The sequence below is a fragment of the Falco cherrug genome, chromosome 1 (genome assembly GCF_023634085.1).
Source record: "Falco cherrug isolate bFalChe1 chromosome 1, bFalChe1.pri, whole genome shotgun sequence".
Classification (NCBI taxonomy): domain Eukaryota; kingdom Metazoa; phylum Chordata; class Aves; order Falconiformes; family Falconidae; genus Falco; species Falco cherrug.
This window is the reverse complement of record NC_073697.1, coordinates 16,432,504-16,447,527: the sequence shown is the minus strand read 5'-3', so window position 1 is coordinate 16,447,527 and position 15,024 is coordinate 16,432,504. Positions and strand designations below refer to the sequence as shown.

At 40.2% G+C, this 15,024-nt stretch overlaps 1 protein-coding gene across 5 annotated transcripts in view; it reads right to left on the bottom strand.

The window, feature by feature from the left end:
* Positions 1-5,609: 5,609 nt before the first annotated feature.
* Positions 5,610-15,024, bottom strand: part of DCLK2 (doublecortin like kinase 2) — a 98,420-nt gene continuing 89,005 nt past the window's right edge. For 2 of the 5 annotated variants that reach the window (XR_008730670.1, XR_008730671.1), the window contains 3 exons: positions 13,869-13,985; positions 12,712-12,794; positions 8,931-9,068 (listed from right to left, as the gene is read on the bottom strand). Coding sequence is in view for 2 of the 5 variants with exons in the window: in XM_027807745.2 (XP_027663546.2) it covers positions 8,847-9,068; positions 13,869-13,985 (339 nt within the window). In the remaining 3 variants the exon portion in view is untranslated. Of the gene's footprint in view, positions 9,069-11,863; positions 12,220-12,711; positions 12,795-13,868; positions 13,986-15,024 lie in introns of all 5 variants that reach the window. The other 3 variants (XR_008730669.1, XM_027807745.2, XM_055700882.1) reach the window with 3 other exon arrangements.

Sequence of the window (15,024 nt, the reverse complement as noted above, 5' to 3'; positions counted from 1 at the left end):
CCAGCCAGTGCATGCTGATGGGAAGCTGTGCGATGGTATCGAGTACTCCTTGGGGAAGCAGCAGCAGCAGTGATGCAGCACAGTGTTTTGCATGTTACGAGTGCTTCAGCCCTTCTGTGGAAAGGGACATCTTCACCTTCTGCTCTGTGAACAAGCCTGCGAAGACACTCCCATTCTGAACTGCTTTGCTGGTGGCTTCGGTGAGTAGGACATACCCCTCCTTCCATGGGTAAACAAACCAACCTTGGGTACCGCCCTGGGATCTCAGCTTTGACTGAGCTAGTCCTCATCATGCTGTTGGTGATGAGGTGGCAAAAAAGGGTTAAATTTCCAACTTATCAGGTATTTGTTAGTCTGTTCAGAGCAGCACCTGTGTCAAATGAATTGCCTGAAACCTGTTTAATCAATAGGTGCCAGGCATTAACCTGCAGCTGGGCCTCAGCTAGCTGTTACTTGTAGAATATTCCTGAAAAGAGGGAGCAGAGTCCTCTATCTCCTCAGAATTCAGAGGGAGCATTTACAAACAGCGTATTTCTACTTGACAGTCTGGGCTTTCTTCTGTTCTGGTAGGTTCAAACGAATGTGGTGTTAGCTGTAGTTTATGGCAGGTGCTCTGGAAAGCGGTGTTTGCTGCTGCTCGGAGCAAGGCTGGTCAGCAGTAGTGCTGCACGTTTAGTTTGCGGGGAAATAAGTAGCACAAGAAGCTTGAAATCAGTTCTGTTTTGTGAAAATTGCTGATGTAAATGGTGTAGATCTGGTAAGAGATGATGTGATCAGAGTGGTGGTTTCTCTGAAGCAAGTTTGTGTTGTGGTGTTACTGCAAGCAAAGGTAAATGAATGCTGTAATACTTTTGCAAGTATTTCTTCAGTTCTTGGCTGTGTTGTGCTGTGTGTTATCAAAGAGCCTCTACACCTGGAAAGTGTGCCTTACAAAAAGTATATTTATTTATTACTGGTTTTGGTCCTGATGTACTTACTCTTGGTAGTCCTCCACCTATCTGCAGCATTTTGTTTCTGCTAAAGATTCCTGCTCTGCTGTTCAGCACTTAGCAGAATCAATGTCCAAAAGACTTAATCTGATACCAAGATAATATAGAAAGTTATCTGTGGATGTTTGGCTGATGGAGGTTGTTATTATCTAGGAAGGGGAGAGTTTAGAATCATAAAATCATTTTGGTTGGAGAAGACCCTAAGGATCATCAGGTCCAACCGTAAAGCCAGCACTGTCAAGTCCACCACTAAACCATGTCCCTATGTGCTGCATCTACATGTCTTTTAAATACCTCCAGTGGCAGTGACTCAACCACCTCCCTGGGCAGCCTTTTGCCATGCTTGACAGCCCTTTCAGCAAAGAAACTTCCTAATACCCAATCTAAATCTCCCCTGGTCAGATTGAGGCCATTTCCTTTTGCCCTGTTGCTTGTTACTTGGGAGAAGAGACCAACCCCCACCTGCGTATGATCTCCTGTCAGGCAGTCGCAGAGAGCGATAAGCCCCCCCAGGCTCCTTTTCTCCAGGCTAAACACCCCGGCTCCCTCAGCCGCCCCTCACAGCACTTGTGCCCCAGCCCCTTCCCCAGCCCCGCTGCCCGGCTCTGGACACGCTCCAGCCCCTCAGTGTCCCTCCTGCAGCGAGGGGCCCAAACCTGAACACAGGATTCCAGGGGCGGCCTCACCCGTGCCCAGTGCAGGGGGCGGTCACTGCCCTGGTCCCGCTGGCCACGCTGTTGCTGACACAAGCCGGGATGCTGCTGGCCCTCCTGGCCACCTGGGCACGGTGCTGGCTCATGCCCAGCCGGCTGCCCACCAGCACCCCCAGGCCCTTTCCCCCCAGGCACTTCCCAGCCGCTCTGCCCCAGCCTGGAGCGCTGCGTGGGGCCGGTGTGACCCCAGGGCAGGACCCGGCACTCGGCCTTGTGGAACCTCATCCAAGTGGCCTGGGCCCGTGGATCCAGCCTGCCCAGACCCCTCTGCAGAGCCTCCTGCCCTCCAGCAGATCAGCACCCCTGCCCAGCCGGGTGTTGGCTGCAGACTCGCTGGGGGTGCACTCGATCCCCTCGCCCAGATCACAGACCCAGATCACACGAACCAGGACCGGCCCCAGCGCTGAGCCCTGGGGAACACCACGTGTGCCCGGCCGCCAGCTGGATGTGGCTCCATTCCCCACCCCACTTTGGGCTCGGCCAGCCAGCCAGCCTTTTACCCAGCCCGGAGCGCACACGTACAGGCCGCGAGCAGCTGGTTTCCCCAGGAGATGCTGTGGGACACGGTGTCAAAGGCTTTACTGAAGTCCAGGTAGACAGCACCCACAGCCTTTCCCTCATCCACTAGGTGGGTCACCTTGTCATAGAAGGAGATCACATCCATCAAGCAGGACCTGCCTTTCATACACCCCTGCTGGCTGGGCCTGATCCCCAGGTTGCCCTGCATGTGCCACGTGATGGCGCTCAGGATGACCTGCCCCGTAACCTTCCCCGGCACTGAGGTCAGGCTGACAGGCCTCTAGTTCCCCAGATCCTCCTTCTGGCCCTTCCTGTAGATACTTGTTAATACTACTATGTAGCAGTGGTGGCTGTGTTTTACAGCTGCTGTTGGCAGTTGGAATGATTTTGGGGTTCTTACTGTAATTCTAAAAATATGCAAATTGAATTTCTATTTAGAAACTTTAAGGAGAACTTGTTCTGCTATTGTGCTTGTAGTGTGTGGGATCAGGCTGGGTTTTTTTTAAGGTACAGTGGAATATCTTCAGTTATTCCACATACCTGAACAGCAGCAACAAAAACTCAACCCACATTTTTTATACAGAGCTGGTGTCCTGGAACAAAAAATTGTTTTCATTTCTTTCAGTAGCAAAAGAAAATTAAAACCTGGACGTTTTGTGAGAAATGAATTTTATTGCGACTTTAGTGAGGACATAATTGCTGTTGGATATATCGAATAAGAATGGCCTGGAGATGGTGACTAGGTTTCATATTCAGAGATTGAAGTGTGCTTCTGTTACGGCATCTCTGTTTTGCTTTCTGTTTCTCTTATACTTTGAAGTAATTCAAGGGGAATAAAAGATTACTATATTGACAAACTGGCTGCATCCTAGTTAAAACTAGTGAGACCTTTCCCTTATAGGGTTAGGATATTTATCTAAAGCTTGAGATGAGTCACTTGCTTGGATTTCCCATGTGATACAACATTACGTGAAATCCAAAATAGTTTACTTTTATGCAGAACCAACACAAGATCTTCAGTAAACTAATACAGTTAATGATGCATGTCTGTCCTTATGCATCATGTTTTAAAGCTGCTCTTTAAACTCTCTGGATCAAAAACTGTAGGAAATGGTTTCCCATTTTGTTGAGATTTACTGAAATTCAACTACATTTAACCTAAAGCCCTGCAATTCAAATATAGTCAGGCTCATGAGGAAAAAAACGGATTAAACCAAAAGAAACAAAGTTTGAAATAATGAGTTCTAGCTTGTATCAGTAAATCGTTTATTTTTAGTTGCGACTTATTATAAAGAAGCATATTATTATTAAGAGTATGTAAAATATTTCACAACTTTTTATGAATTATGTGAAATACTACTTTCTTGCAAATGAATTGAGATAGTATCAGAAACGATAGTCTTGAAACTGGAGAGAGATGTATTAGTGAAATCTGTAATCGCATAGAACTTTGTACTTGGGACTGCATCATATAGTGAACTAATTAAAGACACTTAGATGTGTGCTTTGGAAATGTTGCTGTGTTGCATGGGAACAGACAAAAAGAGGTTTTCAAATTTGCTAAATGGACAAAGTTTGAGATATGGTCATTTACTATTTTCTCCAAGGTCTTCTAATTTTTTTCTTCCCACTGTTGCTTTGTTCACTGTGCATTGTGAGCTGTGAGCTGCAAAATGCTGTAGCACAATTGAGTCTAATTGTGTGTTCAGAATGTGGCATATTCGGCAACAGATATAGCCAGATATTGGATAGATGACTTTGCAGATGGCTCTTGTAATTTGCTTTTTTTCTTGTTTATCCTGTGTGCTAGGCATCCTTTTTCAAGCAAGCCCCAGTAGCTGCAAACCCCAAATCTAACCATTCTGAACAATAGAGCTAGTGTCTTCTTAAGCAAGGTGTTTCAGCGTTCAGCATTTAAACACTCTAAACCTCAGTATTTCATATTAATTAGCAAATATTATTTTGGGGAAAAGGAAATGGCTGCTGGTACTACTTGGTGAAGCTGTGCTTTTCTGAAACCTGCATCTTACACGATTCTCACCCTGGGCTTTCTGCTTCCAAATATGGCAAAGGCACTTAAAATTCAATTGTTTGAAACAAAATCAAGAACAGAAGCAACAGCTGAGGAAAAACTTCTAGGTGGATAGTTGCATGGTATCTTGCTTCTTCAGTGCCTGCCCTGGGTTTGTTTTTTTTTACAATGCTAATTTAGTTTCAAAACAAAACAAAAATCCCTCTAGAAAAGATTCCCCTGACAGAAAAGCTCAACTAGATATTTATATGTGTTCGACATTGAAACCGATTGCAGTACAAGTGTTTGATTTGCTTACCTTTTTTAAATCTTAAAATAATCAGTTTCATTAGCATTTTGGATGGGTTACTAGTTTTGTGCATGTCTGTTGCTTTCCAATTGCTGTTTGAATGTAGCTTGAAAGAAAAAAAGATCAAATGAAGTATCATTTCCCATTTTAAAACTGTTAAAACTAAAGTTAATTGATAAATATGTGTATTTATATAAAAGTGAATAAATACTTCTCTAAATATACTCTTATCTATCTGTAATAATTAGGCCAGTGACTACTGGGGGGAGGAAAGATACAAAAACCAGGCTTAAATGAGACTTTCAAAATAAAGATTTCCTGCTTGCTGCATAAATTTATTAGTTTAGCCTGAGATTTTAAAAATAATTTCTGTGAATAGGAAGTTGAATCACTTTTTGGTGAGTGTACAGGCAGTGGTATAGTAAGTTACTGCTTCCTAGCTAACATTTTTTTTTTTCAAGTAGATTAGGAAAATGAGAGTCTTCTCATAAAGACCAAAGCTGTGATCCGTGTTTGAAACATATACAGGATCTTGCTGCTGATCTCCTTGATTTACACAGGGGTGCTGGAGTGTCTCCTGTACCACCAGTGCCTTCTGAGAGGTAAGACAAAGTGTCTTGCACCCACCGAAGGATGCCTGATCACTTGTGTGGTGTATTTTGGCAACCTCTTGTACACACTCAGTGTGATTTCTAAGCATAGGGCAATACAAATGGCAGTGGCTGTTATTAGTGGAAGTTACTGTTGTTGCTGTAGTCTTAGCATATACCTTGATTTAGAACATGGGTTTCTGAGAGAGGTTAATGAAGTCTTAGAAGATGTGCCTCCTTGATTTAAAAGACTGAACTTCCCCAGCTCAAACAAAAAGCTTCATGCTAGTAGAGTAGAAAAGCCTGTGTTTTGGTTTGTTTTATTAAAAAAAAAATGCAGGAGGAAAGAAGGGGAAGATTCAGAGAGAGAAGTAGGTTAAAAATACTTTCTGGTATCTTACATATATAGTTAATTTATATATTTTAAAATAAAATGTAATTACTTGTTTAATTTAGGAAAAATTACCCTGCAATCTGTTAGTTTTAGTCATTACTTCCTCCTAGCTTCTCTTCCTCAAGTATTCAGTTTAGATGGGGGGGAAACTATGCATCTAAACCCAAGGTATCGCTGCTTACTACAGTAGTCCAAAGTAAGATTTACTGACATAGATAAATATTCTTAATGACAAGCTGTAAGCATGAGTCAATAACTTGATGAAAGTCACATCATTGTAAAACACCATCTACCTTTAATGTATTTTGACAATTATAGTAATTAATTTTCTAAGTTCAGGAATGGGGGTAGTTATCTGTAAAAGTAACTTTTGATTAATTTAGTGTTATGCTGAGTTACAGCAGGGGGAGGATTCAGTTCTGGGATTTCAAATCTCTAGAACTGCAGGATTTGGCTCCTTTGAAATATATGAACTGCTGACATTCAAAGGGGCTAAAAAAGACCAGGGATTTTTAAAAATACTTTTAAAAAATAATTTTCTAAAACATAGGCATGGTAGCAGTTATGCTGTCACTGTTGACTGTTTGAAAAAAACTGACATTTAATCAATATCTATCAAAATGGTGCAGAAACCTCAGCTATTTTTACAGAACAAAAAGGTGACAGTCCTCTGACAGATGTATAGCTTGTGTTTACAGTCTCTATAGTCTTTTCTTTCTCTTTATAGCAGCTAGCATAGTTCTGGTTTACACTTTCTTTTCTATTTTTTGCATTATTCTAGCAACTGGTGGTTCTACAAAGTGGGAAGGATTAAATAAAAGTGCAGTAGATAGCAAACCAAATAAAATACTTATGAGCCTTCATTAAGTGTTTTAATGTCAACCAGCAGGTCTTTAGTTTTATGTTGAACTGTGATACCCTGAGCAGCACAAACATACCACCGATGCACCCATAGATTTAACATCTGTGGAACTAAATTAAGGCATGGAGTAGTGATATAACTTCCCTGAGGTTATACGTGGACTTAAGAACTTGTTCAGCTATCCCATCTTTTTATCCAGTTATGTTGGCCACATGATCATCTTGTCCAGCTGTTGTCACTGTGTTTAAATAGGTGTTCTGGCATGGTTTATCAACTGCCTCTGCTCTGTGAATCAAAATATTTGTTTAAGAATGTAACAAGGTTTAGAAGTTGATCAGTCATGAACTTGGGCACATGCATTCGGGGTATGTACGTCTGTATGTCTTTGCTCTCTTCTTCCACAAGACAAAGTAACAGTTTAGAACCGGCAGCTACAGAGCCAGCAAATTACCATCCTAGGTATGTATGAAGCTGTGTAACAACTTGTTAGTATCTCTGCTAACCCATGACAGTTTTTCATTCATAAATACTTAGGCCTTGCACAGCTGAATATCCATCCTCCTAGAAACCCAGCCTTCACCACTGCGTTGCTGGTCCCTCTTTACTAATCTTATAGTTCAGTGGTCTGTCACTGTCTTCTCTGCTGGGGACTCCCTTTCCTTACTGTAGGTGCCTGGTTAGCCCGCTCCATCTGAAATTACCTGTCCTTTCTTTAGCTTGTCTAAGACTTGTTATGGAATTGACCAGCTGCACATACAGCTAGCTAATGGACTCCTGCTAGTTTCTGTTCTGATTAAGGTTAGTGTTATCTTCCTATTTTTGCACTGTACCAAAATGTAAATGTACATAGTTTTATACAAAGGCCATTCCCATACTCTCCAAATATCTTGAACTTAACTTTGTTACAGGTTTGCTGGATTAATTCACAATGCCTGGTTGTAGCCCAACTTTTACATTAAGACATGTAGTATGTTTTCATACCTTTACTACCCCTTTTTTGGCCAAGATGCTGTGTATCTTTCAGCTGTGTCATGACCTTATGTTGTCAGTTGGCACTTTTTGATCTTTAATTGCCTCTTCAAAAAGTAAAACACTCATATTCAGTCATGTGTTACCTGTCTTCCATAGGAGTCAATGAACTTTGAATGGTTATGAGAATTGCTCTGATTTTTTGGTAGGTACCCAACTGTTCAATCTCTCCAGGGAGAATAAGATGACATTTTCACTGACAAAATAACTGAGTTCTCAAAGAAATTAATGCCTTTTTTTTAATGAAGAAAGTTTATTGCAGGTCTTCCTTTTACAATTCTAGTAGAAAGTATAGCTAAGAAAGAAAATGATCTATGACCAATTCATAAGAACGAGCAAAGGAAAAGAATAAGCTGAATACATACTATATTGAACTAAGCATTATGGTAAAGGTAAAACTTCATCTATCTTGCAACTGCAGATTAAGGATAGCTGCTCCCCAATCCTTGTTTCCAGTGCCTGCACCAGGTGAATAGGGGGATAGCACTGACAAACCTCTGATTGCTGTTGATGGCAGCTATCTGTAGTAGCTCCTCTATCAGCTCACCCTAGCACTAGGAACTGCTCCATTCATCCTAGCTTAGATAACATGCAGCAGGCTTTCCATTCACAGGCCCAAAATCATTATATTTTATGTAATAGGTAGTCTGACCCTGGAGAAAGGTGTGGATGGGACACTTGTGATTAGGACAGAAAATGGCTAGAACAGAAAGTCTTCCTTGACTCCAGTCTTTGTTACAAATGAATGTCCAGTGCTCATGTTTACATCCCAAGTCATTTTATTTAAATTCGTATTATCTAAACACTACCCTGTAGCCTGCAAGTCAGGTAAGAAACTCGATGCAAAACCAACCATCCTTCCCTCTATCTCCAGTGTTTTTTCTCATGATACTTTAGAGTTAGTCCACTAAATTTTTTTTTTGTGAAAATTTGCCTCTTCAAGTTTAGTAGAAACTTGGCTAAAAATAGAGGCATTTGAGTAGATAGTAAGTTTTTCTTCCCTTGTCTTCCTCTCCTACTTTTCTGCAAATCCTCATCAGAAGAACAGAACGGGGCCTGCTTGTAGAGGTGAGGCCACGTAACTGTTCATCGTCTCACTGCTCATATAAAAATACAGTTAGCTACACCGTAAGTTAGGCTAGAGCCCAAGGCTGTGTGAAATGCACTTCATTAAACTAACACAGGTAACTTAAAAATCATCTAACATTGCCAGGATCTTTCCCCTACTGCTCTTCTCAAGACAAGAGCAAAGAGCACTCACACCGCACATTCACCCACCCGCTATGAGAAGATCAGTCTCCCCTGACTGAGCCTGCCCTGGGCTTGCCACGAGAGGGTGCGCGCAAACCGAAAACAAACTGTCATGTGAAATGAAGAGAAATCGGGGTGAGAGTGCAGGGAGCTTCAGGTGGATTTGGTTTCATCAGTCCTACGCACCAGGCCGATCCCCAGCAAACTCGGGAGATACTGAGGCAGGGAGCACGGGGGATCTGAGTGGCTCAGAAGCAGCAGGGAAGAGGGTCTTGGACCCAGCCACGTGAGGATCATCAGCTGCAGCAGTAATTGCAGAAATTTTCTCCGTTCCAGCTCTATCAGAGTCCTGACAGCGCTTGCTGCAGAAAATCTGACTCTCTTTATCTAGAGCTGTGTTCTAAAAACAAAGAAAAAAACCCAAGGCAAAATATAAAAAGAGCAGAATCAAAGCCCTGTCTTAACTTAAGGGTTAAAACAATCTAAGACATTAAGTGCATGCATTACAGCCAGGAAAAAAAAAAAGAGAAATAACATTAGAAGTCTTATATATAATTAATTGTAGTGTTTTATGGTGCTGACTTCGGAGAATATAAGGAAAACTTATCTTCCAGTCAAAGGTTTGCCATGATGGTCAAAATTCTGTTTAAAATTCTGTCTAGCAAGTCTGATGTGGAAAAAAACCTACATGAATAGTATGATATGGAAGGAACCCTTCATACTAGGTGTTGGCAACAGGTATGTACCTGCGTTTTTGCAGACACAAGGAATCCCATTATGCTTAGTGAAAACTTAATAATACCTTTTCTCTGCAGAAGTGTATCTGTTTGTGAAGATGACAGATGAAAGCCTAATTATTTTTTCTATCTTAAAGAAAAGGGTCTACTTTTCTGCTTATTGTTGAGAGTAGGCAATGACCTCTCATGAAACTGACACAGTGGAAAAAATGCGTAATTTCTGAATACTATACCTAAAAATTAGTTTACTGGAGAGGAGAACAGCGGGTTAGAATCAAACCTGAGTGCTCTCTGGTGCAGTAGATGGCTTATCTGGAATATGTGGTGTACCTGCTGAAGCTGACAACTTTCATACCCTCTGAAGGATACTGCACGTTGTATCAAATCACAGTGTAATGTTTAATTGCTAGTGGAACGTCTAAAGTGACCTAGAGAGAAATCTAGTAGTTCCTGTGTCAAAAATATACATCAAAAATGCTTTCTAAGACTTGGAGACACAGCGTAATTGGTCTTATTTCACAGTTTGAAGGCTGATACTGATCATTATAAAATCTCTCTACTTAAGTATTTACTTTGTGGAAGCTCTTCAAGTACCAGTGATAATACAGATTTCAGTTAATACAAATTAATTAAGTTATTTGTAATTTATTCAGTTTTGTAAAATGGTGCAAGGTATACTTACTCTGGCACGTACAGCTTGGGCTTTCTACAGTAATCCACAAATGTGTGACACTTGAACTGAGGAGCAGAGCACGTTTCACCTTTGAGGCACCCCCTGCATATGTGTCTGTAAGCATTATATGGCATTGTTCTGTGGAATTTCATAGTTTGAGCTGGGATGTGCTAATTGTAAAGTAAGGTCAGGTGCTCTGCCTCTTCTTTAGTGATTTTGTTTGATCGATTGCTCTGGAGGACTTGCTTTACTAATGTGAAAATTTCTATGTATTCTTGGTGGAGTTTGTCTAATACACTGTTCACTAAAATATGTAGGTTTAGACATTGAAATAATTTTCTGATACTAGTTAAATTTAGCATTTTTTTTTTTTCCCCAGACTTGGTTTATTGCATCAAAGTCATCAAGGACAGCGAAAATAAGGTGCTCATCCTCCTTTTTCCAAACTGATCATATAGCTTGGTAGTGAAAACTTATTTCATTATGTGATACCTGAATTCAAATTTGTCTTTTACCCGACTTAGCAAAGAGACCCGACTAGTACCTCTTATTTCTCAAATAGAAGACTTCTAGAATTTGCAGGTATATGGATAGTGGGTTGTTCTGGAATCAGTCTCACTTAGACGCTCCTGCTGAAACTGTTCTGTTTTGGACAATGATATGGCTGCGTGCTGGGGCAGGGGAGGTAGCAAGTAGCATCCCGATATCCCTCTGGCCCCCAGGGCCTTCCTGCCAGGCTTTTTCAGAAAAAATACCAAGTATAAAAGTTCACCCTCAAAAAAGAGAAGGTATTTTGAATTTACGGTGTTTTGGTTTCGTTGGGGTTTGCTTTGGTTTGGTTTTTAATCAGGTTATGACATTACTCTACATGCATACAGGCACAAGGAGAAAATTCAATAATACACAATTGAATTCTCTGCTACTAACAATCAACTTTGTGAACGGAGGGAGCATGCAAGGAAATGACTGGCTGAACTGTATCTAGACTTTTGAGATCAGCTGTGATGTGCTGTGGTTGTATCATTACCAGAGTAGCTGCTACCCTGGCAGGATGGCATTCCCTCTTTTGCTTGCTGGAAAAAAAAAAAAAAAAAAGAGTTGAGAATAAACAGGTTTCTGCTGTTTCAGTGGCAGGATAAGTTATTTATTAGGGAAGGGAAATGCTTTCAGTTCATGCTGATGGTGATTTTCTCCTGTGCTTCCTACCAGCAGCCTCTGATAGCTGTCACTCCTTGCACATAGCAATACATATAACTATGTAATGCAATTTAGGATTATTTTTTCTCCTAAGATTGAAGAGTAGGCTTAATTCTACTGTTGCTAAGTAAGAATGTTTTTTATTAATTTAAGACTAATTACCTTCTGACTAGCTCTGTGATACCATAAAGGCTGAAGTGACAAATAAGTTTTTTATTTTAAATAGAAACAATGCTTATTTTGGTGGTTTTGGTTCTGTCTTCATAGGATTGCAATCTTTTTCTAATTGCTTTTGGATATTGTGAGATACGCACATGCACAAAATTACTCCCAGGGTAATAGACCAACATACGTCTGAGGAAGTGAAATAGCTAGTTATATCAGTGTTTGCTTAGAGTATTTCAAGTATGTGTCACAATACAGAAAATGTTTTTGTAAGTGTCCAAGAGATTACCGTTTGCTGTTTTTGTGCAGCTGAAAAGCTCTTTCCACTTCAGACTGGCTGAGTTATTTCTCTTTTCTTCTTGTCAAAAATGGAGAACATGTATTTTTTGTGCAGCAGAACAAAGCATCGCAGTTAGTACGTACCATTGCCTTGGACCTACTCAGAGGAAAGCAATGCAGGCATTGGGAAAGGAGGAAAAAGGAAGGAAGCAAGGGACAGAAACTAGACTTACTTTAAGCAGAACTAACACAATTGCAGCAAATTTAGATTTACAGAACATTTTGAAATTGACAAAAAAAAAAATCAGTAATGAATTAACAGCAACATGCTTTTAGGGGCAGAAAGAGTCTCCTGTGCAAGAACACTGATGTAGGTTATGTGCAGTTTTACTTATCTGCCACATGATGGTATTATCTGCATGGGCCAGATGACAATATTTGAATGAAGTGATGCTAAAAGGGATCCATTAAATATGCAGGTGGACTGATATAGCAATGCACTGCAATACATGAGAATTACAATACTGTGCTTGTCTGACTCAGAATGTTTTTAAGCAATGAGTGCTAGTACAAGTCAACTTCTTGTACTAATTTCAATAGAAATTTCAATGCTTTAGATAAACCAGGGTAAGAATAACAGATCAGGGGGTTAACCCTCATTAGATTACAGTGTTTTGAACAAAAAGGTTACTTTTCCCTTCAGCAATAACTGGGGGCTGCATTCAGAAATAAATAATTATGCATTTACATCCTTCCGTACCTGTTAGAAGGAAATAAGGCAGGGAAAGGGAAAATGAAAAGTTTCAGCGAGGTGTACTTCCCTATCTGAAGGAATGTCAGGAGCTAACAGAATCAGAAAAAACCACACCAATAAGAAGCCAGAAGCTACGCTGTGTCAGAGATCTTGAGACAGGCTTAAGTGGCATGCAAGTTGGAGAGGGGCTGAGAGTTAGAATTAAAATTGCTCTTATTACATATAGTGCATTTTATACCAGTTTTCAGCTTCAGGCTTATCCATAGTCTCAACTGTATAAAGAATGAAGCTCTGAAGTCCCTCTCAAACTGTCAAGTCAAACTGTCAAATGAAATGTAGACAACAGCATGAACCTGAAATGCATTTTCTGACTTCTCTCATTTTTATTTTAATGTTACCACTTTTCCTACATTTAAGTCTTTCGCCTATTTATTCACATAAATGTATTTGCAAAAGCATATACATATGCAGAAACATTATTTTAAATTTACCTCTTTCCGATGATTAAAACAAGTCTTTGTTAACATAAATGGGCTGGACTTCGAGAGTAATTAATACTAATGGGGAGGGCTGGGTGTGGAAATCACTGTTATGTTATTACCGTAGATGGTTTTATCTTTCTTTTAGTAACTGAAGTAACTTTGTGTGCAGTGTCTATCCTTGCACTAGACAAGAATGGACCACAGGAAGAATGGAAAGGCAGTTCAGTCTCTACAGCAGCGGCATATTCTCTGCAAAAGTGACTGGTCAATGACAAGCGCAGTTCGGAGCACTGGTTACAGTAAACTCCAGTTCTTCTACCATGATTCACACATCTGCCTTCTGGAATTACTGTTTATGTAAGTTCAGCTACAGGTCGTCTGGGTTCCTTTGTATGCTTTGAAGAAAGCTCCCCATTAGGGAACAGAAAAAACATAGCAGGGGTTAGATTGGGACAAAATGAATGTGGTAAACATTCAATACTATGAAGAAAGTTTCTGAAATGGAGTCTGGTTTCCCAGAACAAACAGTATGCTCAAGATCAAGCAATACTTGTTCAGGCAGAGGGTAAGAGCCTACTTAACTAACTAGGTGGTCAGAATGATAAAAAATTAACAGTTTTTATACTGAAAAATTTCAAATTGTTAATAAGCTTCATTTCAACATACAGCTACTTAGTGTTTACATGTTTCTGTTCGAAAGCTTGTTTTTATAGCTTAGCTAGCACACTGATAGACTCGGTTGCTCTCAAGCGATGATGAGACAATCCACACTATACGTAAATAAAGGCTAGAATTAGAGACTATTCTAGCTTTGCTTTTGCTATTCTTGCACCACACACACATGTCCATAGAGCACTGTTAGGAAAATATGCAAAGTATAGTATCAATGTATAAAAATGTTCGTTTCTCTTACCATGATGACAGAAACCCCAGCAGATGTGTTATTTTGCTTGGGTAGGGTGTTATTAAAGTGCTGCTTCAGTTTACCTGTTACTTCAGCTTGCATATTATTCTCCTGGGAAGCATCATCCTGTATAAGAATAAACACAGTACTCAAGGTAGGAAAAAACCAAAACTATGTTTGAATGTAACTGTGTAGAAGAGAAATTTTCTATTATACTCAGGTACTTCCTGTTTTTTAATGCAAAGTAAGTGATCAGACAGGCTGCCAGAAAGTGAATGCACTCTGCTACATGAGATACAGTTCAAACCGATTAAGACAAATTACAGAGGAAAGGAACTTAGCAACCACTGTTTTATGTATGAACTTACGTATTTCTTAAAATGCCATGTGGCGCTGTTTACTCTCAGTCCATTCATTGGTCCCGCAATTATAAACTGCAAGTTTGATTCAAGCATGTTAACAATAATGCGCTTGACATAGTGTTAAAAATAAGAAGCCTATTTGTCATCTGGCTTTCTTTTAAATCAGCATTTTAAATGGTCCATCATATCCTAAGCACAGAAACATTATAAAGTACCATAAATATGTTTGAGAGGAGCTGTTATGGCACAGATGCACTTGTTACAGTTGTCTTCTCTTGTTTGAAGAACTCCATAGATCATATCCAGTCCCTTTTTTAAAACATGTGGAAATAAACATTGGCTATGCATATGCAAACCTGGTATTTATTATTAATGAACTGATTTTAAATCAATAGTCAATGCACTTTTGGGGCAGCAGCAATAAGGAACACCAAAGGTGAAGGACCCAGCAGCCATCAGCTTAGTGCCTATGTTAAATTAGGTATTTTATTTGCTAATTTTCTTTCTGTTATGAAGCTTGAAGTGCATCAAGAAACAGGAGATTGTACTTTAAGTAGCATTGCAGCAAGTAAGATGCCAACATGCTTCCACATACGCATTTTTGAGATGATGCTAGGCTGAATGGTCACACATCTGCCTGTCATGTTCTGTTTAAGCAGGGTTATAGCAATGTCCAGAACCTTCTAATTGCAGTCAGCAAGTGACACCCGCTCTGTTCTTTCAGGACACAGACGCTAACAGTGCTGTCAGAGCTGAAGCTAACTAACTTTTTGGGCTCTTGCTGGTCTTGTATGTGAAAATGG